Genomic DNA, 22,567 nt, shown 5'->3' on the forward strand with positions numbered 1-22,567 from the left:
ATCAGTCAATATGTCTCTCTCTACTATCTTCATGTAAGAAAAGAGTATTCCAATTATTGCTAAAAATATATTTATTCTATTATCAGATAATTATAACGATAAAAAAGTGCATTATATCCATTTATATATTTTTTAATACTGGAATTAAAATAAATCTTAATAGTTATATGATTTATTATTAGAATATATATGAATTGCTCTGATGTGTGAATTATAAATAAAATGTAATATATAAGTTTATTTATTTTTTTATAATTTTTATAAAATATAAGTTTATTTGTTATTTTGTAAAAGTTGTATGCTACAACTTGGAGAATCTATCAAGTTAATTATATTTCATGTATGTATTTGAAGAAAAAAATGAATTGTGTATATTGCAAATGCATCTTATAGGAAAATGTCGCTTATGCAATATTTCTCCTTTACTGTAATATAATCGACTACTTCTCTGTATTTGTCAATGTAATCTGTTATCAATGCAAGAAAAATAAAATCACCTATAAATGTGTATAAAAAAGACCTTCATGACACACACATATTTTCACATAGAGCCAAAAATGAAATTAAGATATTACTTAAGTTATATTAGTTAGATTAAGACGGTGATTAAGATAAGATATTTATTTGGTCACAAAAAGAATCATTTATCATGAGAGAAATATCTTGTTTTTTTATAGAAATTATTGCAATATAATCTATATATATCTTTGAATAATATATTCCTCCAAATTTTTTTCATGTGGGATAGTTTCCTCTGTCAAATAAAATTTTCATAATTTAGAAGTATAAGTTGTAAACAACTTGTGTTCTGCTTATAAAAAATGTATTCTATCTTTAAACAACATTGTGTAAAATGTGTATTTGCACATTTATATATTTAACAAGACACATGTGCATATACCTAATTATTACCTAATTATTTGACAATCTTAAAAGATTCTCCTAAGATAATGTAGAATATTTTAGAATAAAATTTCTTATATTCAATAATTATAATTGATATTATATAACGCAGAAATTGATAGAATGTCCATTATAAATTTACAATGCCGGGAGAGCATTATTCAACATTGTTTCAACATTCACTCTTGGTATTGATAAGTCCATGTTTTTATCAGTGTACAAAGAGTTGCATCAGATTAAGAAACAGTATAAATTGACGATATAATTTTCATCGTTAAATTATCATATCTCTATTATTCGATACAGCCTCACGTTCTCATTGACAGCAAAAAGGAAAGTGTGTATGTGTAATAATTTATCAAGGATATCTGATATAGAGGGGCGTATATAAAATAATACGCGGTGTAAGATGAAGACGGATACCAACGATCCTTGGTGTGAAACAGCTGTGCAAACAGCAGTCAACGATAACGCGCCGAACGATCGTTTCGAGGACTCTTTTCTGGATAATAATACATATCATCGACGATTATCCGATTCGGAGCAGTATCTGCAGAAACTCTGTAAGACATATCCATCTCATTGCCAGACCATATGTAAAACAGGCGTGTTCGCTTTCCAAGATTTTTCCTCTTGTCATTTCTCGTTTTACATTTTGTTTCCTCTCTTATCGAAAAAAATATATAATTCTTATTTTGAAACAACATAAAAGAAAATGTTATTATATAATTTACAGCTATTATAATTTTTTTTAAAACACTGATATAGAAGAAAGATAAATGAGAGAGAGAGAAAGTGATAAATGAGACAAAAAGTAATGTAGAGATAATATTAGAGACAAACAAGATAATCAATTCACGATTATCATCATTGGTTTACATAATAAATTCTTAATCCTTTTTCTGTTAAATGTAACAGATTCTAGATTGAGAGTTCTTCAAGGAGATACAACAAAGAAGAGTCTTGTAACATCTCTGTCAATAGCAAAAGAAGATTCCATTGCACGTCTAATTACTTCTGGAAATAATCCCCAATCTGAGGAAGAAGCTGAATTAGCATCAAATCCTCTGATACGACATATAGCTCCCCATTTGCAGGTGAGCAATTGAATAGTAAATTAAGTTGTTTAGTCTCAATTAAATCCTTCAAAATAATAAGTTATTCCACAAGGAAATCTTATCTGTGAACTTATACATATACATATATCTCGCCTTATAATAACTGCAACTTATATTCTTCATATACAGGCCCTAACAGCCAGCGAGTTAGTTCATCTATTGAAAGCAGATATACTACAAGTAACCACAGAAGCTGAGCAACAACAAAATATCACGCAAGAATTGCAAGCAAATCAGTTGTCGACAGAGCATACTTATAAATCTAAAGATAATAATTAACTTCTGTAAATTTGTTATACAAGACATCATGTCGATTGAAGTACTATCTGGTAAAGTTTTCTTGGTGATAACCGGTGCGAGTCGTGGTATCGGTCGTCAAATCGCGATAACATTCGGTTCGCTACTGCAAGAGGGTTCGCATATCCTTTTATTAGCAAGAAACCTGAATAGTTTACAAGAAATCGCGAAAAATATATCTTCTAAAGTAACAGTTCATACTGTTAGTATGGATCTTGGTGAAGCCACGAAAACCGATTTTGAAAGTGAGTTAAAATTCTTTTTTTTGTTTTTTCTTATTTAAGATTAAGTACATCACTAATGTATATGTTAGAGAGATAATTTTGTAAGAGTATTTTTTTCCATGTCATTCTAGAGACTATATTGGGATGTCTAAAAGAAACCACTCGCGACGCATTTGATCGAGTAGTTGTAGTGCATAATATAGGCACTATAGGCGATGTTACAAAACTTGCAAACGAAATGCTGGACATAGACTACTGGAAACAATATTATACTCTAAATTTATTTCTGCCCGCTGTTTTGAACGCAGTGATTATGAATTTGTTTGACGAAAGCACAAATACTAAGAAAGTAGTTATCAATATTACATCTCTCTTTGCTATTCAAGCGAATGCGGCTTGTGGTTATTATTGCTCGGTGAAAGCAGCACGAGAAATGTTCTTCAAGGTATTTGTAAATATATATATATATATATATATATATATATATATATATATATGATTTTTTAAATGTATTTCATATACGAGATGTGCAATAGATCATATTGTTGTAACAAATTATTAATCATTAATACATGTTTTGATTTTGTACAGGTCTTTGCCTTAGAAAATCCCGATGTTAATGTCTTAAGTTATTCACCGGGACCAGTCGATACAGATATGTTTCAAATAGTATGCGAAACGGTCAAGAATCCCGAGACTAAAAAAAGATTGAAACACATGCAAGAAACCAACACTGTATTGACTACAGAACAGACAGTTAATCGTTTATTGAAAATCTTGAAAGAACAAAAATATAACGCAGGTGACCGCATAGACTATTTCGACAATTAGAATAGCAGTGATGGTATAATAACAATATTTTAATATTTAAAGAAGAAAAACAGAAGATTTATTTAAAAGGAAATTTTTTTGTAAGATTTTTTATTTTTTTTCAAAACTATTGTTACTTTGTGCCAACATATCATTTAATACTCAATATTCTTTTAAACATGACATTAACTTTTACAAAATAGTATAAAAATAAATCATTTTTATATTTATCATTTTAATCTATATTATTAATTAATAAATTTTCTTTAAAATTTCTTTACAACTAGGTAATAGAAATTAATGATGTTCGAATAATAATAAATAAGTAATCAACAGAGTATAATATTTTCTTAGATCACAGACCATGAAATAAACCATTACATTTATTAGTATTTTATATGATATTGTTTCAATTGTATATAAATTCTATTTTGTATATTATTATTATAATTGTAATTATATATATATATATATATATATATATATATATATATATATATATATATATATATACATATATAATTACAATTATTTATAAGAATATACAAAATTTATATATATATATATATTACATCATATTTTTTTATATATAAAAATATGATGTAATATATTGAAAGCATATATATATAATATAGAAATTCTAAATCTACGTATATAATCTATCTACGTATATATCTATGTATAAAAGATACATCGTATACTAATATATGCTTTAAAATATCATCTTTTCATTAGCAGCTGATTACTTCATTTATCTTGAAATAAACATTCATATTTGATTTTGTTTAATAAATGTTAACGAGTTGAATCATTATCTTCTATCATTGGGGTGAAAGATATAATATTGCGTTTCATATGTATCTGAATATATATCAATATTATAATTGTTATGATGTAAAATACTGCTGATAAAAACCATACTGGCAGAGGATACAAAGGTGGCATGTAATGAGAATAAAGAAAAGTATATAAGGAAGCTGCAGCAAATGGTAACAGTGTCTCTAGAAATGTTGCTAGAGAGAAAACTTTCCCTGAAATAGATGTAAAAATATATTTCTTGCAAGATATTTTAATGTGATTGTGTTAAAAAAATTAATAATCATACTTAAATATATATCTATAAATATTTTTACTTTGATGTTTAATAATTATTCAATTATTAAGATTAAAAGATAATATTTGTACCTGTATCCTTCTCAGGTACTGCTTTAGATAATATCGCACGTATCATTGGTCGAGATACATCACCAAATATACCTACAGCTATTGATAGATACATATGCCAGGATTGCCATGTAAAAGCATACACTAAGGCAGTACAAAGAGATGATGTAACGGATATTATTGCAATTACTGCCTCTGGAAATCCTAAATATAATGTAAATGCTTTATAAATTCTTTATAAATGATGAGTAAATATAATAAGATAAAATCCATAAATGTTAAAATGATACCTGTGTATCTTCGAATTACTTTAATACCAAATATCGTACCGAGGATTCCTATTACGACATTTGTAGCTACATAAATAGAGAACTGATCTACAGTCCAACCAAGTCGCGCACTCGCAAATAAATATCCGATAGCAAGAGTACCTTGAGTGGTAATTAAGAGCAATGTAAGACAAGCTATGCAGCTCCAAACTAATGTTCTATCGAATCCATCTCTTTTTTTGATACATGTATTAATAAGATCTTTCACAAATATAAAATCAAATATGTCATAGATACCCTACAAAGATAAATAAGCAGTGATTATTTACTTTATTATTTATAAAAGGAATGACATTAATTCATGCCAATTTTTAGTGCATCAAAAATATTTGCATTTGCAATTTGATTTAACGAATACTTCAAAACACTCACAGAAGTATGACTCTGTATGGTCTCTGGAATAAATAATATGTATAATGTTGCAATAGTGCACAGCACAGTCGCAACACTGAACACAGCAGTATATCCATATGTTTCATATATTGTAGGACCGAAAAGTAATCCGACTAGCAGACCAAGAGAAATTAATGCATCTAACCAGGCCAAATGCCATGCCCGTTCGTTATTATTAGTTATATCAGTGATATAACAAAATGAAGCTAACATTAATATACTTATACCACCCAGGAAACTCATAGGGATATAAGCTATTAAAAAATACCAAGGCACAACCTCCCAATTAGCCATTATAGAGAGCAGAAGATAACTTAAAGATATACCTAGAAAAATTAAATGTTAAATAAATATAAATTTTATATATATATATATATATATATATATATATATATATTTAACAATTAATTTAATCATAAACACGAGTATACCTATATATCCTGAAAGTATAACAGGTTTCCTTCCATATTTATCACTCCATGGTCCGAGAAACAAAGATAAGAGCGAAGGAAAAATACTTTCAACGAAGGATTTACTCATCAGAATTAAACTTGCCTGTGGTTGCACTTTTGTATCTATTCTAAGTGCCTCCTTACTGCTACTATTATTGTGAAGTATCAGGCATTCTGTTTTGTTTATTCCCAATGTTACAATGCATGTACGGTATACTATCAGATCTGTCAAAATAGTACCTGTAAAAAATATATGTATATCAGCCATTATGTCAATGTAAAAGTCAATGTAAAAAGATTGGTTTATTACCTGACATTGACATAGCGAGCACCAGAAGCATCGCAGGTGGTTGAACCAATATATAACGTCTCCATCCTGTAATAGCACAATCCATCGGTTTCTCTGTAATATTCACTTGCAAAATAATTGCTTTGTGCAACAGAATGCCTGATAAAACCGTTGCTAAGAGCTCATTGATATGCCTTGCAGTGGCTTTGTTTGACAACTGTATTTAAGAACTCTTGATAAACAAAATATGCTCTACATTTCTAGTTTAAATCCGTACCACTCGTTTCTTTGTCAGAACTTTGTGCGATTGTGCACATATGCATATATGTATATGTACAAATATAACTATATTTAGAATATCCTTTCATATGTGGTATAAACACGTCAAGATTGTGATTAGAATAAACACATTCACACAATGAAAGATTTTTGCATTCGTGTGTAAGCGAGGTAGTGTGATTCATCGCAATTATCTTAAATCGTCGATACACAGCAATTGAATGTGATTGATTTCTATCTTTGAATTCACCAATCACAGTCGAATGCTACTTAGCCGCTCAGTGAGCGGTTGTGCTTCTGGATGCACCCAGTCATATAGCATATATTTTTTTTTTCGCGAGATGACTGTGCGTGTTTAACATTTGATACAACTGATCAGCTGATTTACATTATGATGATGTCTCAGTAAAGATCCGAACCCGTTTAGCAAAGACTCAAACTTTTTTATAAAGATTCGAATGTATATTTTAAAACGTATTTTTAAATATTTATTTTTAGAAATGTATTTTTTAAAGATTTATTTATTTGAATATTTATAATTTTTAACAATGACACATCTCACGATACTTAGGCCGTGTTCCGAAATTGCTGCCAGTTTACTGCCAGCACTGAAAATATATAATATACGTAACGTGCACTATAGAATTTGCAGTACTGGCAGTAATTTCGGAACACGGCCTTAGTTGTTCAAGAATAAACAATACAAAAAAAAGCAATCACTCGTTGATCTAATAGTAACAATAATTTATGTATATTATTAAGTTGATAAAAAAAAACATAAGTTTTTTTATTTAAAGAAAACGCAATAATGCGAACAAATTATATTTTTTAAGAAATATAGAAGAGAAAAAGATAAATCAACGATTTAAATATTATTAATAACTATTAGATAGAATTTTTTTTTAGCTGTCATGTACAAATATTTAAAGAAACATCATATTTCATATATTAAATTTTATTATCTCGGCAAATTAATTATAAGACTTGAAACCGAGATATGTTAATTAAATTATGGATAGTCTCTGTTTTTAGTAACATTAGTAACAAAATTATTTTATAAGTAATGAATATGTACGAATTTGCACTTCCAGTTTTCTAATTCTAATAATTGTTTAGTTTGTTTCTCCGCTCATGCCAAGTTTGATAATTTTTATTTGCAGGAGTAAAACAATAAACACGTATAGATGCTAGCATAAAAATATGAGTATTTATGTGGTGTATTAACAATATACAGAAAGTTTATAAGTACAAACGCCGAAATATTTCTTATATCTAATCCCACTCTCCAATATACATAGCACGCGGTGTCGGAGGTATTACGCCTCTCGTCGGGATCGGTAACCTTCCGTATATGTGGTTATACGGTGACTCGTTCCTATTATCCGAATCTGGAAGTGTAGTAACAATTATTGCTAATAAACGTGGTCATAAAGTAATCTAAAATAAAGCGATATTTTATCAGAATAATTAGCTCTTCATATGGAAAATCACTTTTTATTAATTTAAAAGTATATTATGACAAAGTAGAAACATTTATATATTATTTTTAATCTAGATTTAATGAGACGTTTATATATTATTTTTAAGTATAATGTATACAATTTAAATATATATTAATACTTTTACATACCCTATGTCAAAAAAAAATATTAAGTCGCGATAATAAAATTTAGTTGTATATACAGTAAAATTAAAGTTTATTAGATTAATTATTAGGTTCTAAAATTTAAATGTAGCGCAAAAATATAATTATCATAATCAATTAATTATTGCATACCAAGTCCGCTTTCAAAACTTCTAGCGTGATACATGATGGGTGGTCGATGGGCGGGCAGATGCCCATATATTTGAGAGGATTGACTACTAGCATATGCGGCGCCCGCGTAAGACGGCGCCGGCTGTGTCCTGGGATGTCCTCGAGGAGGCAGAGGACCCACCTTACTGTGACCATTTTTCGCCATTTTAACGAAATTGGGCACACGAGCTCGTAAACCGCAATAATATGGGTCATCTGAAACATACGATAAATGATCGCAATTTATTGTACGTAAAACTTAATATTATAAATTACATGCAAGAGATCAGATTCATGATATAATTAATCTTTTTTTTATAAATAGAATACAAATGTCTTTGCAGGGAAAAATTTAAAGTTTACGTATAAGTTTTAAATATATTTTTTTAACATAATCATCTATCAAATCTCTTATAGACACATATAAAATATTATTCCTCACCATATTTTTTCCTATCGTCGTGTTTACTTCGCTTTTCCTCGTTCATTATAGGATGCTTTATCGCTCTGCTATAATCATCTTCTATATCGTCATAATCAGGCTGAAACAATAATGACATGATAATCTTTTTCAATGTATAACAGTATAATAACTTTAATATTTTCCTAAAATTCATTTTGAATATTTACCTTTGGGATACCGTGGCCGTAGAGATTTTCTCGAGGGGGCAATTTCGGCGGTCTTTCTGTGCGTCGATGTTGATAACTCGTCGATTGCATATAGATTTGTTCTCGCGAGTCTCTATCTGCCGGCATTAATTCGCTAGGACCTATAGACGACGACACGCCGGCCACGCTATAAGGATCTTCATCGGGGATTGGTATTCTAGGTCTATTTTTTATGTCTACCGGCCTTTGCAATGCTAAAACTAAAATAGAACAAAGTAATAATACATTAAAAATATCCATATTTAATTTTCCTTCTCATTTTTCAAGAAATTATATAATATCAATATTAAATCATACATTGAAAATGAAACAGAGAATACATCATACTCCGATTGACACATCTTTGAGATAAAATGCTTTTAAAATATTATTTGAAAAATTGAAGAAGCATGACAATTATTCTTTAATTGATTTTAACGTGGGATTAGAATATAGGATTTAGTTGAAAAAATATTGAATATTATTTGTGCGAATGCTATGTGCTTACACAAAAGTTGTAGCATTTAATATACGTCATGCACGCTTTCTCACCTGGCGGCAGCTTTGACTTGAGCATGTCCAGTCCGACTACATTGACGATGAGTACCCATACGGGACATTGCAGTAAGTCGGCCTCTGTTCTCACGAATATGATGGCGCTCAGACACTGCATCTCCAATCGTCGCCTGTCCGGATAAGCTCTTCGCGTTTCCCGCGACAGATTCGTTTGGAATTTATTCATGTCGAACAACTGAAACAAGAAATGACAATGTGTGTCCAACGCGTCATGTAGCGTTTCCGCGATATTAAAGGGAAAGTGTAGTTGCGTCATCTTATAACATTAATATTTTTTTAGAGAACGAAAGACATGAAAGCATATTATCGATAAAGAAAATGTGGAATAAACAAACGGAAATGGAGATTCTTAATCTATATAAAGAAGAATGATTGTTTGCTTTGGATCGTGTTAAATGACGGAACTTTTCGCTCTCCTTCGTATCGAGCATGTGGTATATGATTTCCTGACGATAAAGAGATTTAAACGCTTCTTATTATACGGTTCGGTTGCTCGAGGTTTGCAACTTTAATTAGAAAGGCAATAGTTTCTCTATCAACGTGTATTCTCACAAGTATCATGATAAAACCAACACGAAAATGTGTGTGAGGAAAACGCGGTGCTTGTTATTTTTTTTTTCTTTTTTTTAATTGAAAGAAGTAGATAGCTAATTAAAACTCCACGTGATTGACCCATTTTGATGCTTTCGCCGATAAATATTTCACGAAGGCGATCCAACACATACGGATGGTTCAAAAACTATGAAATTCACAAGTCTCACCTTTCCGGGTTTTTCATGTTCGAGCGCGCCTTGCGAATTACGTATGATCTCCGGACCGATTGCGTTGTCCTCTTGATTCGTCGACTTGACGTACACGTTATTCTTACATAATCTCTTGATGAGTATATTGCCCTGCTCATCCATTTTTATTTTAACTCCTTGATTTATGTGACGTTTGGCCTCCTCCGTTTTCGAATCTCGCATAGGATTATCAAATCCACAAAGTCCTATCCTATAAATTAATATGCCGGAATTATAATTCGTGAGATTTTAAATATAATTTTTTTATATGTGTCTCGCTATGTGTTATTTTATCTTTATGCAAAATTTAATAGTAGAAAGTATTTACATCAGCTATTCATGAAGTTTTCGAATTCCGTAATTTAAAATAGGCCAGTATAAGATTTCTGACTTTCGAGAAACGATTTCAAATGCATATTTATTGCATATTTATAACAAATCATGAAACCATATAAAATGTAAAATAAATAATTTTGGTACTTTAAATTCACATTACACGTACCTGAAGCCATCAAATCCGTCATTCGAACCATTTATCGTGAGAACAGGTGCTCTGGCGTACGCTTTCGCAACCCGTCTATTTCTCTCGAAGACGATGACTTTCGCCCAAATTTCGTCATCTATTTGATTCCATTTATCTAAGACCTCTTGTATATGATCCTACGAATATAAAAGATCATATTATAATATCGCTGATTCGTAGATATATTAGTGAACCATATTGCTAAACAAGATTTTATCGTAAGAATTTATTTATTTTTAAATAAAAATTTACAAGTTTATTATGTATTGTGATTGAAAATTTACCTTGTATAATTTATCCAAATTATACCATACATCCTCCTCGTCTTGTTCTTCGTATTGCGATTCCACGAGATTATCTCGCGAGCGCGAAAGTATCTTCCGCCTCGATACCATTTTGTGACCTGGTATTCAATCTGAAAGCAGACGTAAAGAGAAAACAATCTTTATCATAATTCCTTCAAAACATTTACGTCGAAGAAAATTTCTGTCCTAATTTATCAAGAATTTCAGAAGAAAAGTTATCAAGAAATGGATAGATAATGAAAATCATCGTTTATAATTATCTATCAAAATTGTTTAATGCATCTCTTGCTCTCACTCGTAAAAGTATTATTATGAATCGCACTTTGTTTTTCATCGTATCATTAATTTATACATATTTAAAAATTAAAAAATTGATCAGGAATTTTGATACCCGAAGGAAAGAAAGAAGGACATTACTATTCGACAAGTATACTTCTTCCTCTCGTTATTCATGACATCGCGTCTCTCATAATTTTCTCATTTTTCTTGCAAACAAACGGGATAGGCTTTATGCGAAAGCGCGACTATATCTGCATAACGAATGTCGCGGTGCATTCCACAGGACAGACGTTTAACGCGACGTAAACCAAAAAGGACTCGGTGTCCTGAGCGAGCTCAAGCGCTTGAAAATTCAACACGGGATATCAGGCTATTCTGCCATTCTGCCAACTCATTCTCACCGCAGATAGCACAAGGCGTTCTTCGAGTGGCGAGGGTCAAAAAAAATCGCTGGCGCGATTTACGGCACATATTTGCGCGGCTTGCTCATAACGTAATCCGCAGCACGCACGTGGTGGGCGGAAACTTAAATCCGGCTTCGCCGACGTGATGTCATTTCAACTGATCTTCGCAGAATCTCAGAATACACGCCATTTCACTATTTTCTCCAGCGTTCATTCTTCCATAACGGACTTCCATATATATCTTACCACAATGTTTACAATATATTTTGAAAAGAGGGAGATAATATTCTCAAGTCACGCATGCATGCACACATACACACACACATAGCATCATTCTTATACATTAATGGACATTCTTATATTATTACAAAAACTATATATTTATATCATTTATCCTTGTAATATAAATATAAATATATATAATTAAATATATATATATATATATATATATATATATATATATATATAAAATATATAAAGAGTATATGATATACAATATGTATTTTTTTATTTGCAATAAAAGTCGAAAAAATTAAGCTTTCATATTATCGCTGTAAACGTGTCTACAAACGTATCAAGAAAAAATTAAGTTTTCATATTATCGCTGTAAACGTGTCTACAAACATATCAAGAATTGTTCGTTTCATGGAACCTTGATTGACAGCCGATTGCTACATGAATAGAATTCTCATTAGTATCGACATTTTTTATTTTGTAAGACATTGCAAAATCGACGATTTTGACATCAGTGATACTTGATTTCGACCAATCAAGAGAACGTGTCTAATTTACAAAACATCACGTGTGTGTTTTCTTCGTCCTAATGAATTATATCGGAAATTATATCGCCGTAGGCATCTTGCTCGGAAAAATTAGGAAACGAGCTTGCCACTCCCTCGAATGTAAAAAAAAAACAAAATTATGCGAAAGCGGACAAAACAGATTCAACGGAGCGATAGCGCAGGTGGAGTAGTACGCTTGATTTATCACGAGCTTCGTGAAAGTGTTGTTATTAAACGCATCGGTATCGGTTGGCTACGACTGGCATCCGAATTGGCTTTCACGCGACTACTCTTTTGCGCAGAATGTCTTATTTATGACTGTATATCGATGAGGAAAAAATAATATTTTCGAAAGAGGTCCGTTAGTGTTACACGCGCGATTCATTTCTCTCCACTTTTTTATCATGCAAGATACATATATCTCCTATACTGTATTTTCTTATTGCATATATTAAAATCTAAACTAAATCGAAGTGCTCATTCACAAAATTTTACCATTAGATTTTCACAAATAAATATTTGAAAAAAAAATATATATTATTTGCTAAGACCTACATATATAATTATTTCTAGAAGAGCTTGGTAACTTTCTCTAATAATGTCTAGTATTTAAAAAGAAGAACTTGAAATATGCTTTGAAAATGAGCTCTTCAATTATATGATTTATTCTATTTAAATTTCCGTCTACTTTCTTCACAATAAATAATAATGAAGAGTAACTTAATTAAGAGTAACTTAACTATACTTCGCGTACACACCTAGATATCTCGGATTATTTTCGACATATCTGCACCGATGAAACGTATATGATTGAGACTCGTTTCGCACTGCGCGACGTTATTCCTCGATGTAAGTCAATACCGTGTACCGCTATTTAATTGTTACTTCAAGCATTCAACGCGTCTCGAAACAGAGCCTCGTATGGATCGAGGCGCGTCCGCGGGTACCGTAATATCGCTTAAGTAGTTGCGGCACGAATCGATGTCTCCGTGTTAAATCCCCGAAAGCGCTGTCGCCATCGTGATGTCGCGAGATCGAATTCCGATCACCTGGCTCACAAACTTGTGGAATTTTGCGTGCCAAGGCGACGATCGGTCGATGTCTCATCGGAAAAAGACGTGTGACAAAAAACCGGTAGAAGAAAGAAAAAACATCAACGCGAACACTCAACCCGCAGTGAGATAAAGTGGCGAATGTCGCTGGAGAGGAGAAGTGTTAGTCGGAAAGTTAAGCAGTTGCCTAAATTGCATTAACGGTAGAAAAAGAGTTCTGTTCTCTGACTTTGATTTGAAGAATCAGGCTAATTAATTCGGCTTCGCTAATAACTAATTGACACAAGAATCTTAACAATAATCTAAAACCTGAAAAAAGATATATATATTTTCCAGATATTGATGCTGCCTAGCAAGACTTTTAACAAATATGTATATAAAGTATCAATCAAGTTATCCCCTTAAAATTATACAAATTATTTCCATAATGTTTTCTCACATTTATAGAGAGCTTCAGATACTCCACCTTCTTTGTATTCTAGACGAATAAGTTTTAATTATCAAATACTCGGATAATCGGTTCTCTACAAGAGAATAAGAAGAATTCTAGAAGGTAAACGTTTCTTACAGCAATATCGAAGATAAGAAGAAATAATTGGCGTAATGATGCAACATTTACGTAACCGATCGTTCTTCGCGACGACGGCTACGGTAAAATTCCCCCTTTATTTACGAAAGAGAGCAAGATGTTCTCCCTTACATACTCGGGGAAAGAATTGAAAATATATTCTCGGAGAGAGAATATATAGAATCCACGAAATCTCTGACTCACGAGCGCTTTTCTATTCTTCGACGATGATTTCGCAACGTTCTCCACGTAGTAGGTGCCTCATGACGCTTGTCCATTATCTCACCGCGGGGCACAGAGTTGCGTCCGAGCTCGCCATCTGCTTCGCGATTATGCGCACACGTACGCATACGTCTCCTTAGGACGAGATCTTGTAATGGGATTTTTCATCCAGGATTAGCATGTGTACCGAGGAAAAGAAAAGAGGAAAAGTCTCCTCCCGAAATCGGGTCTCCAGGTCACACTGCGTCGCGAGAACCACTATGCGGCGCAGGCGAAAGAAACGTCACACGACCGATTCTTGCCTGTGGCGAACGAACGCCCGACCGCCACCAGAATTTCCCTGAAACTGCTTTCACTTCTCCGAAGAATGCGAAGGCTGTTGTATACGACCAACGGCGGCGTCTAGCATGGCCTGGCCTGGAGTGTACACCGAGAAAGATCCCCACCTTTTGTACGAGAGATCGGCGGTGTAGCTCACTCTCTCGTTCGATGTGGTGCTTGTACTCGCGGACATACACATACATGCATAACATTCGCACGCTCTTTCTCTCCTTTTTGCCTCTTTCCTTTTTTCTCTTTTCTCGACGAATATTTTACCGTGTCTCTTGCTCTCTCTCTTTCTTTGCGATTCTCTTCACTTTTCAACTTCTGTCTTCACGTGCCTCTCTGTCTTTGTTGCAGACGATATCATGAGTATGTCTTCTCTTAAGAGATTTTATCCATCTTATCGATTCTCCTGTTTTTTTTCGGTTTCCTTAATTTTTTACATTCTGTTGCATTTACTCTCTTTATGAATTTCCATCACCTCTTTGCTTTTTATTGCGATTCCTTTCACTTTTCAACGCTGTCTTCATATAGCTCTTTATTTATTATATACATGTGTGTGTGTGTGTGTTGTATATATATATATATTAGATATATGAAAACTATAAAGACTATACATTAGATATATGAACATTAAGAAAAATAAAGTTACAAATGAGAAAGTATTTTCTGATTTGTAATTTTATTTTTTATTAGTCTTCATATATCTAATTTTCTGTCATTCATTGGCGACACGCTTTCTCTGCCCTCGCTATTTAACATCTGATTAAAGACTAGTTTTCTTAATCGTTTCTTTCATCTTACCTATCATATCCTATCTTTCTTACAATCCCTTCTTCAATTTAAAGCGAAAAGAAGTGGAATCTTTGTCACCTATGTGAATCTAATTCACCTATTCACCCTGTTATTTTCTTTGATAATTCTGTTAACATTTCTTTTTACACCCTCCTCTCTTTCTTTCATTCGCCATTCTACCACGCACTACCTACTCGTTCGCACATTCGCTCATTCTCTCTCTCTCTCTCTTTCTCGCTCATGCCCATATCGTTTTCGCGCTCCTTTCTCTTTCTCTCTCCCTCCTTACTCTTTCGCAAAGTCTCAGTCAACTCGCCAAGTGACTTCGATGAGTGCAACAGCGAGATTTCAAGCAGTAGAAGGGAACTGGTTATACTGGGCCGCGCGGCGCAGCGGTCAAGCATTTACGCACACACCCTTTGCGGAGATAACCCCGCGACGGGGGCCATCGCGAAATACTCTCTTACGCATTTAAAACACAACAAAACTACGATTGAACGAAAGCGAGAATTAAACGAGGATGCGAGGACGGTAAATCGCAATTATCACGATTCGCACGCCGCGATGCTAAAACATGACGATTATTCCTCTTTACGATTATCGCGCGCCATAAATCTGCGAAACTTACGCCGATAACGTCGATAGGATCCGATATCCTCGCTTAATTTACGTAGCGATAAGCTTATCAAAATTGTTGATGAAGAAGATTCGTTCCCTCTTTTCGTCGTCCTATGATGAAAAGCAGCGCTCGACTATCACTTTCCGTGACTATACTTTCTTGTGAGACTCCCTTGGGGAAAACCCATGACCAGTCATTCGTATAATAAGATCCTCCTGTTTTAATAGTCCGTTGATGAACGATGACACGAACAGCCTCTAATATTCGTTGGCCACAAATTTCTTAAATCCTCCAGTGTCTCGATTATCAATGTCCCATATGAGAAACACACGTAATCCTTTCGTCCAATCTTGTTTCTGATATGTATCTACAAACGGTATTGAAAATATCTGAGCATTCTAGTAATATTATATAGAAAAAATAAGTTCTCTGTTTTAATATAGATTCAATTAAATTAAAATTGTAACATTTTCGACTGGAAATATATTTTTATACGCGAGTGGAACTTTCGCGCGAGGATCATAACGTCCTTAATCGAATCTCTTAGTCGCAAATCCTGTTAAATCAACCCTTCATCATCGACGCCAACAAATTTAAATTCGACAATCCAATAAAAACGAGCGGTCGCTCCGAACGCGCGTTCACCGCGTTGTTTCCTTGGCCTATATAGTCAGCCGGGGCCGAACGAGAAAAGAAATTGTAGACATGGTCCGTGGTACCGCCGACAGGGTAAACATCCAGCGACCGAGGGATACGTCGAGCGTGAAGGCGGGTTCCAGCGCGTTTAGAGCTGGTATGTTTCTTGGCGTTCGATAGAAAGCAAGGAATCCGTTGTGCCGCGGAAGCGAACGAGCGCAGCTTGCGCGAAAGTCAATCTCGCAATCGACGTGGCGCGACGCGAAACTCGAAACCGGTATAAAGTCGACGAGATTAATTTCGGTAAATTATATGGGTACTTTCGATTCGCTTTTAATTTCCACATGGTATGTAATTACGCGCTAAAAAAAGATTCACGTTTTTTCACGTTTTGCACATTCGTGGGGAAATATGATTATTGGTCCACCCAAATGCGTGATCTCAGCAAAATTATACCGGTTTCCTTCCCTGCCGATACCCGTTTTCGCGATCCCGCTCGCCGCGGGATTCCCCCAGGACCGGATCTTTCATCTCTCGAAAACATTACGATATATATTGTGTTTCTGCTTTTTATTTCTATATAATGTAAAAGTTAATTAAGACGTTAATTACAGTCGTTAATTTTAGCTAGTGTTTATGGACCCACATCTTAGCTATTAGGTCTAGAATATTAAGCAATTTTTTATATCTTGAAATGTGTGTATCTGTATTAGAATTTAAGACCAATGGCGCTCGTCGTCCAAGACTCTCCCTCGAGCGTCGCCTCGTGCAGCACGATTACCGAAAGAGAAAAGGCGAGCACAAGAACGCGGTGAGGGGGAAATTGTTATGACATCGCATCGCGGTCGCGGCCCGCGAAACGCTACGCTCTCGCACGAAAACGATACCAACGGCAGAAATTTCGCGGCTCACGCTCGCGAAAAGCCAGCGAGGCCGCTTTCCCGACCGACAAGCTCGGCGCTCGTAACGAATTGCGAGAGAGAAAGAGAGAAGGAGAGAGATCTCTCGCAAATGCAACGTCAAATCAAACATATATGTAAAAATTCATACATGTAAAAAAAATAAATGCAATGCATTGTTAAATTTTGCGAGCATGCGATCAGTTGCGATTGATACAAGCCGAAGAAGACTCGTGTTTGCAACTAGCTCGTAGATGACTTCGCGAACTATATCGCCATTCAAGCAATGCGCGAACAAAACTCACTTTCACGTCGCTCGCTCGCTCGCCTCCTGATCGTTCTCCTCCTTCGCGTCTTTTAGCAGGAATGTATTGCACGTAAGCAAATGTCGCGCTCGCTTGCAGCGAGTTCCATAATGTCCACTGTCATTAAAGTTTTATCTCCACGTATCATCGCACGCGATATACATTATTTACATACATTTGTATCTTGACTTATATATATATATCTTATATCTCTAATATTCTCGCTTATATTCCTATATTATTATTATAAAATATATTTTAGATCTTCGCGGAAATTGCGATCGCATTCCGCTGGGGGGGATACCACCCCCGCGTTGCAGCGAGGTCGCCGCGTCCCCGTCAGAACTCCCTTTCTCTCTGCTGTCAGTCCCCATATGTTGCGCACGTTTCCCAAATTGCGCGCGATTCCGCGGGTTCCTCTACGTACCTCTCGAGTGACAGCACCTGGTGAACACGGCACGGAGCCGCGACCGCCTCCTCTTCCGTTGTCTTCAATACGGTTCACAAATAAACTCGAGATAGGCACTCGCGCTCGTCACTGCGCTCTCTCCTATCCATAATCGGCGAAAGTCGCGTCGACGCGGCCGTGTGTGGCGATCCGTCGTCCGAAATACTCGACGACACTCGACGGACGCTATCATCGGCAACGGCGAACGACGACTCCGGATGATCCTTAGCCGGTGACGGCGGCTGATCGCGATTAAACGCGGTACGCCCTTAATTCGGCCGTAGCCCCGAGAGCCTCCTTTTCGCGCGACGTATCGCCGTTCACTGCTCCGCCGCCACCGTCGTGGACCGCCGCAGCAGACCTTGCATCGCCTCGCACCGCCGCGAGTGAGAGTCAGCCAGGACGTTCACCATCTCCGCGAATCGCGCGCGCGAGCGCATGCGCGCGTGCCACCCCCTGCTGTCTACCTTCACCGCTGATGACGTCAAAAATAGGACAAGGAGCTGGTGGCCTTTGCTACAAGGCGCGGCGCGAAGAAGGGAAGAGGAGGAGGGGCCACTGAACTGTCCCTCGATGTCTTCTGTCCGGACCTCGCCTCTCCTTATCTCCGTCTTTTTCCCGCCGCCTCCGTCCTTAGCGAACTCCCGGCAGGGCCGGAGGCGGCAAGCGGTTTAGCGATGAGGAAGGGAATGGATATGCGTGGAGAAAAAGCTGGAAGGAAATAATACATATGTATGAAAGTTCGATGGCCAGTGCTCTTGTAGCTTAATCTCTTTATTGTATTTACTTATACTTAAATAAAAAACTTAAATATATAATAATGTGTAATTTTGAAATACACAAATATTTATAAATAATAAAATCTTATACGCGAAAAGTTAGAGCAATGTTTGGAATGTTTGGAACGCTTAATTCATATACATATGCATCTAAAAATCATGAGAAAGTAATCTTAATAAATAAATTAAAATAAAATAATAGTAATTGTAATTAAAATAAACTTTTTTCTTAAATCTTTGAAAATTTTCGCAAAAATAATTTTCGAATTAAACCAATTACATTATGCATTTTACACACATGACAGCGGACTTATATTCTGCAAAAGGTCCTATATTGGTTTCTGCGGACGCACTATCACTTCTTGATATCCCCACTTCCTTTCTTTCTTTATCTTTGACCGCGAATTTATGGTACTATACGAGGGTGTATGTCTGATATGTATGATGATAACAGATAAATTTAATTCTTGAGAAAGATCCTTAAAGCTGGACTCACGATAAATGTAAGGTCATCAAGACGAATCTGGAGAATTACTCTCGCTCTTTTTATTAAGCGTTCTTTGTCCGACATCTCAGGAATGCGGGAGTATATGTCCGTGTCCACTTCGTCAATTAAAAAGTATATCTATTTTCATTGCTTCGCTAAGAATAGATCCGGTGATAACAGCATCACATAAGTATTAATTCGAAATTTGTCGCTGTCGCAACCTTAAAAAAATCAATAAATTAAGATAAAAGATTTCGAAATTTCCTTGTATACATATATGCAGCATAATTTAGAAGAGAATTAATTTGCTGAAGGATAATGATCCTTCGCGCGTGCGAGAGAAAGTATTAAAATAAATGCATATAAACTAACTCGTGATAAATATAAAAAGCCAAACTTGGTTTTTAAAATTTAAAAACTCCAAAAAAATTTATTAATTTCTCCAATTTGCCTATTTTTTTAGCAAAGTGATTATGTTGCAATTGATCGTGTTAATAAAACATATTCTTTATCATTTATTTCCTCACGCATTTGATACGAAAATCAATAACGCGAAGGATCACATATTATTCTTAAATATAAAATATTCAAGAATATTGTAATATTGCCCTATAAATAAAATTTTAACGTTTTTTTTCTTTTATCGTTTGCAAAATATGCATTATTGTACATTTATTATTAAATGTGTTTTGCAATTGACAAAGAAATGTCATGATTTAACACGATCAAATATATTTTTTTATATAACTTCTGCTTAAAGCAGGCACTGTATAAATCAAATTAATAAATTTATCAAATTTACACTTTATTTATACGTTTCTAAAGAAATTAGAAATTTTTTTTTGTAGTTTAATTAAAACTACATCAACTTTATTTTATAATTTTCGTACCAATTGTTATATATAAATAAAATATTAACATATTAACACTTACAGATTATGGGAAAGCAGGTCAGTGTTTTCCAAAGTTTTATTGAAATATAAGTAAATACAATAAACAGAGCTTAGGCTACAAGAGCACTAGCCGTCGAACTTTCATATTTCCAATTCGGCGGCAGAGATCCTTTCGCTTTGTAATAACGTGCTAGCCTGTGAATTCTCGACTCGACGAGAATCAAACGGAATTTGCTATCCTTATCTTTACGATTTCGCTCCAAATGTTTACGGACAGCGACTGCTTTTTTGATCAAATAATATAAATCTTCTGGCAGATCTGGAGCCAAGCCAATGCTTTTTACTATGCGCAGAATCTTGTTTCCTGTACGGAATCGCACTTGAGCCACACCATGCGAGTCACGAAGTATGACACCTGCAAACATATAACAATTTTATTTTTTTTTTAATTTAATAATTTAATTTCAATAATCTATAAGTGTCTGTGGTTACCTATTATGAACTGATAAGTTATCATATTCATATCAAAAACCACTGAATTATAATCTTGCAAACATGTTTTGTTAAAGAGATCAAATTCAGTAGAATTTAAGATCTCTCGAATAGCTTGCTCTTGCATGTATCTTGCCAAATTAATAAGACAAATATATCTTTCATTAAATAATATAAATATGTTATTAATATTACCAATTTGAGAAGGGGTGTGTCCTTTCTTTGCTAGTTTATAGATAAGTTCCTTGCAATCTTCTGGTGTCAATTTCAACCAGGTTGGTACACTTCGTCGATAAGGAAGCGCAGACTGGGATATACCCTTTCTGAAAAAAGAAAAATATATTATCTTTAATTAATATAATTCAGCACATAGATATTTTTCATTTAACCATGCCATAATAAACTATTTCTTTTTTAAACTAAGTATTTTTTAATATCAATGTAATATATAAGACATTAGGGATAAGATTTTTCTCATAAATTTTAGGAAATAGGGAAAAATAAAGATAATAAAGATTGAAAATGTTTATCATTTTCCTTCTTTCTTATAAGATTTAAGAGATTTATACATAATGATATGTGTATGTGTGTATGTATATATGACAATATGATACATCCATCTAATTTAATTTAAAATCAATGTTTGTATATTATTATTAATAAAAAAAATTACTTTTCAAATCTTATGCTGCCGAATAGATATCGGATGCCATAATACACTATACATACAAGCACCATTAAAATTCTACTACACACATACACATATATGAAAGTTAGGTATTCTTAAAAACCGACATACTTGGTTCAAGTTATATTGCTTCGAAAAACTTAAATTATTAAAATGTTCGACGATTACGTATAATGTAGCTGATAAATTGAAGAATAAAGTTTTACTTTAGCGCGAAAGGTGGAAAATGAAGTCAGAAACACATGGTCGCCGAAACGTGCGCCACGTTTCGACGCGATGACGCCATTAAAACTTTCGTATCGCAACAAAATTCGCAAGAACAATGTCGCGAATAAATAATTTTAGCGACAAAATAAACATATCGTTACCCATGCGAGTGCATACGACCCATCTTGATGGATTTTCTCAACCAGCAACGATGTCCACAGGAAGAGAAGAGAAAAAGGGATGGCGAAAAAGACAGTAACGCCCTCCACGAATAAAAGTTTAACCATATATAATATATTTATGTAGTTGGCATAGTCATATGCACAAAATATACGAGGTAATCAACCAATCATGGTCTCTAAAATAACAAACAGACTAGATCCGACAGCCAATAACAGACGTTGATTCATAGAAAAAAATGCATTACTATTTCTAGTAAAAAACACACATTCATAGGATGTCATATGATTGGTTGTCAAATAGAAAAATTTTCAAGATTTAAAAAAATTGTTTTGGTAGCCAATTAAGCCTTTTGCACAATGCTAGGCAACAGGCAATAAGAACAGAAATAGTATCTATTCTCTGCTCCTATTGGCGAATATTTTCTGTTCCGCGTATTTATTGGTGAATAGTTTCTATTCCTTATTTCTATTGCCTGTTGCCTAGCATTGTGCAAGGGGCTTTACGTGATACCGTATTTTCTTGCTAAAAAAATATCCAAAATAAATATTGTTAGGTATCAAATCTTAATGGATAAGAAATATTGTTATATATTGTATTAATTTTTATATTTTAGGAAAC

At 34.1% G+C, this 22,567-nt stretch overlaps 5 protein-coding genes across 9 annotated transcripts; 2 read left to right on the forward strand and 3 right to left on the reverse strand.

The window, feature by feature from the left end:
* The first annotated feature begins 945 nt into the window (after positions 1-945).
* LOC145965359 (uncharacterized) lies at positions 946-2,300 on the forward strand. Of its 2 annotated transcripts, XM_083088849.1 has the most exons (4): positions 946-1,091; positions 1,210-1,466; positions 1,822-2,000; positions 2,151-2,300. In XM_083088849.1, exons 2-4 carry the CDS (start codon positions 1,313-1,315, stop codon positions 2,298-2,300), a joined length of 483 nt encoding a protein of 160 aa, XP_082944975.1. In that variant the 5' UTR covers positions 946-1,091; positions 1,210-1,312. The 2 variants fall into 2 exon arrangements, with proteins under 2 accessions (XP_082944975.1, XP_082944974.1); XM_083088848.1 differs by lacking the exon at positions 946-1,091 and having other exon boundaries at positions 1,098-1,466.
* Positions 2,301-2,328: 28 nt separating this feature from the next.
* Positions 2,329-4,803, forward strand: Sptr (Sepiapterin reductase). The gene is made up of 4 exons (XM_083088845.1): positions 2,329-2,563; positions 2,674-2,987; positions 3,134-3,344; positions 4,553-4,803. The coding sequence occupies exons 1-4, from the start codon at positions 2,329-2,331 to the stop codon at positions 4,744-4,746; spliced, it is 954 nt and encodes a 317-aa protein (XP_082944971.1). The 3' UTR covers positions 4,747-4,803.
* Positions 4,804-5,139: 336 nt separating this feature from the next.
* Positions 5,140-6,085, reverse strand: LOC145965627 (putative peptidoglycan muropeptide transporter SLC46). Its single transcript, XM_083089290.1, has 3 exons — positions 6,001-6,085; positions 5,670-5,930; positions 5,140-5,564 (listed from the first exon to the last, which is right to left on the reverse strand). The coding sequence occupies exons 1-3, from the start codon at positions 6,083-6,085 to the stop codon at positions 5,140-5,142; spliced, it is 771 nt and encodes a 256-aa protein (XP_082945416.1).
* A 1,358-nt stretch (positions 6,086-7,443) lies between these two features.
* On the reverse strand, positions 7,444-19,701 carry Exp (expansion). Of its 4 annotated transcripts, XM_083088843.1 has the most exons (11): positions 19,496-19,701; positions 18,200-18,931; positions 15,942-16,299; positions 10,867-10,997; positions 10,562-10,719; positions 10,039-10,270; positions 9,254-9,452; positions 8,684-8,922; positions 8,496-8,595; positions 8,036-8,269; positions 7,444-7,646 (listed from the first exon to the last, which is right to left on the reverse strand). In XM_083088843.1, the coding sequence occupies exons 4-11, from the start codon at positions 10,975-10,977 to the stop codon at positions 7,531-7,533; spliced, it is 1,389 nt and encodes a 462-aa protein (XP_082944969.1). In that variant the 5' UTR covers positions 10,978-10,997; positions 15,942-16,299; positions 18,200-18,931; positions 19,496-19,701; the 3' UTR covers positions 7,444-7,530. The 4 variants fall into 4 exon arrangements, with proteins under 4 accessions (XP_082944969.1, XP_082944970.1, XP_082944966.1 ...); XM_083088844.1 differs by lacking the exon at positions 15,942-16,299 and having other exon boundaries at positions 7,444-7,633; XM_083088840.1 differs by lacking the exon at positions 15,942-16,299.
* A 736-nt stretch (positions 19,702-20,437) lies between these two features.
* Rps13 (ribosomal protein S13) lies at positions 20,438-22,048 on the reverse strand. The gene is made up of 3 exons (XM_083088850.1): positions 21,928-22,048; positions 21,067-21,194; positions 20,438-20,794 (listed from the first exon to the last, which is right to left on the reverse strand). Exons 1-3 carry the CDS (start codon positions 21,948-21,950, stop codon positions 20,490-20,492), a joined length of 456 nt encoding a protein of 151 aa, XP_082944976.1. The 5' UTR covers positions 21,951-22,048; the 3' UTR covers positions 20,438-20,489.
* Between the last annotated feature and the right edge of the window lie 519 nt (positions 22,049-22,567).

This window comes from Camponotus vicinus, unplaced genomic scaffold (genome assembly GCF_025532165.1).
Source record: "Camponotus vicinus isolate PSW18456_S1 unplaced genomic scaffold, iyCamVici1.0 SCAF_14, whole genome shotgun sequence".
NCBI classification, from domain to species: domain Eukaryota; kingdom Metazoa; phylum Arthropoda; class Insecta; order Hymenoptera; family Formicidae; genus Camponotus; species Camponotus vicinus.

Excerpts from the sequence above, each read along its gene's own strand:
- Rps13 (XM_083088850.1), bottom strand. The coding sequence starts at position 21,950 with ATGGGTCGTATGCACTCGCATGG. Across the intron at positions 21,195-21,927 it reads GGTCGTATGCACTCGCATGG|AAAGGGTATATCCCAGTCTG; the intron begins GTAACGATATGT and ends TTCTTTTTTCAG. Across the intron at positions 20,795-21,066 it reads ACACACCCCTTCTCAAATTG|GTGTCATACTTCGTGACTCG; the intron begins GTAATATTAATA and ends ATATGTTTGCAG.
- Exp (XM_083088840.1), bottom strand. The coding sequence starts at position 10,977 with ATGGTATCGAGGCGGAAGATACTTTCGCGCTCGCGAGATAATCTCGTG. Across the intron at positions 8,270-8,495 it reads CGACGATAGGAAAAAATATG|ATGACCCATATTATTGCGGT; the intron begins GTGAGGAATAAT and ends CGTATGTTTCAG. Across the intron at positions 7,647-8,035 it reads AAGTTTTGAAAGCGGACTTG|ATTCGGATAATAGGAACGAG; the intron begins GTATGCAATAAT and ends CTACACTTCCAG.
- Sptr (XM_083088845.1), top strand. The coding sequence starts at position 2,329 with ATGTCGATTGAAGTACTATCTGGTAAAGTTTTCTTGGTGATAACCGGT. Across the intron at positions 2,988-3,133 it reads CACGAGAAATGTTCTTCAAG|GTCTTTGCCTTAGAAAATCC; the intron begins GTATTTGTAAAT and ends GATTTTGTACAG. Across the intron at positions 3,345-4,552 it reads AGAACAAAAATATAACGCAG|GTACTGCTTTAGATAATATC; the intron begins GTGACCGCATAG and ends TATCCTTCTCAG.
- LOC145965627 (XM_083089290.1), bottom strand. The coding sequence starts at position 6,085 with ATGGATTGTGCTATTACAGGATGGAGACGTTATATATTGGTTCAACCA. Across the intron at positions 5,931-6,000 it reads GCTCGCTATGTCAATGTCAG|GTACTATTTTGACAGATCTG; the intron begins GTAATAAACCAA and ends TATTTTTTACAG. Across the intron at positions 5,565-5,669 it reads TATACTTTCAGGATATATAG|GTATATCTTTAAGTTATCTT; the intron begins GTATACTCGTGT and ends TAATTTTTCTAG.
- LOC145965359 (XM_083088849.1), top strand. The coding sequence starts at position 1,313 with ATGAAGACGGATACCAACGATCCTTGGTGTGAAACAGCTGTGCAAACA. Across the intron at positions 1,467-1,821 it reads GCAGTATCTGCAGAAACTCT|ATTCTAGATTGAGAGTTCTT; the intron begins GTAAGACATATC and ends TAAATGTAACAG. Across the intron at positions 2,001-2,150 it reads ATATAGCTCCCCATTTGCAG|GCCCTAACAGCCAGCGAGTT; the intron begins GTGAGCAATTGA and ends CTTCATATACAG.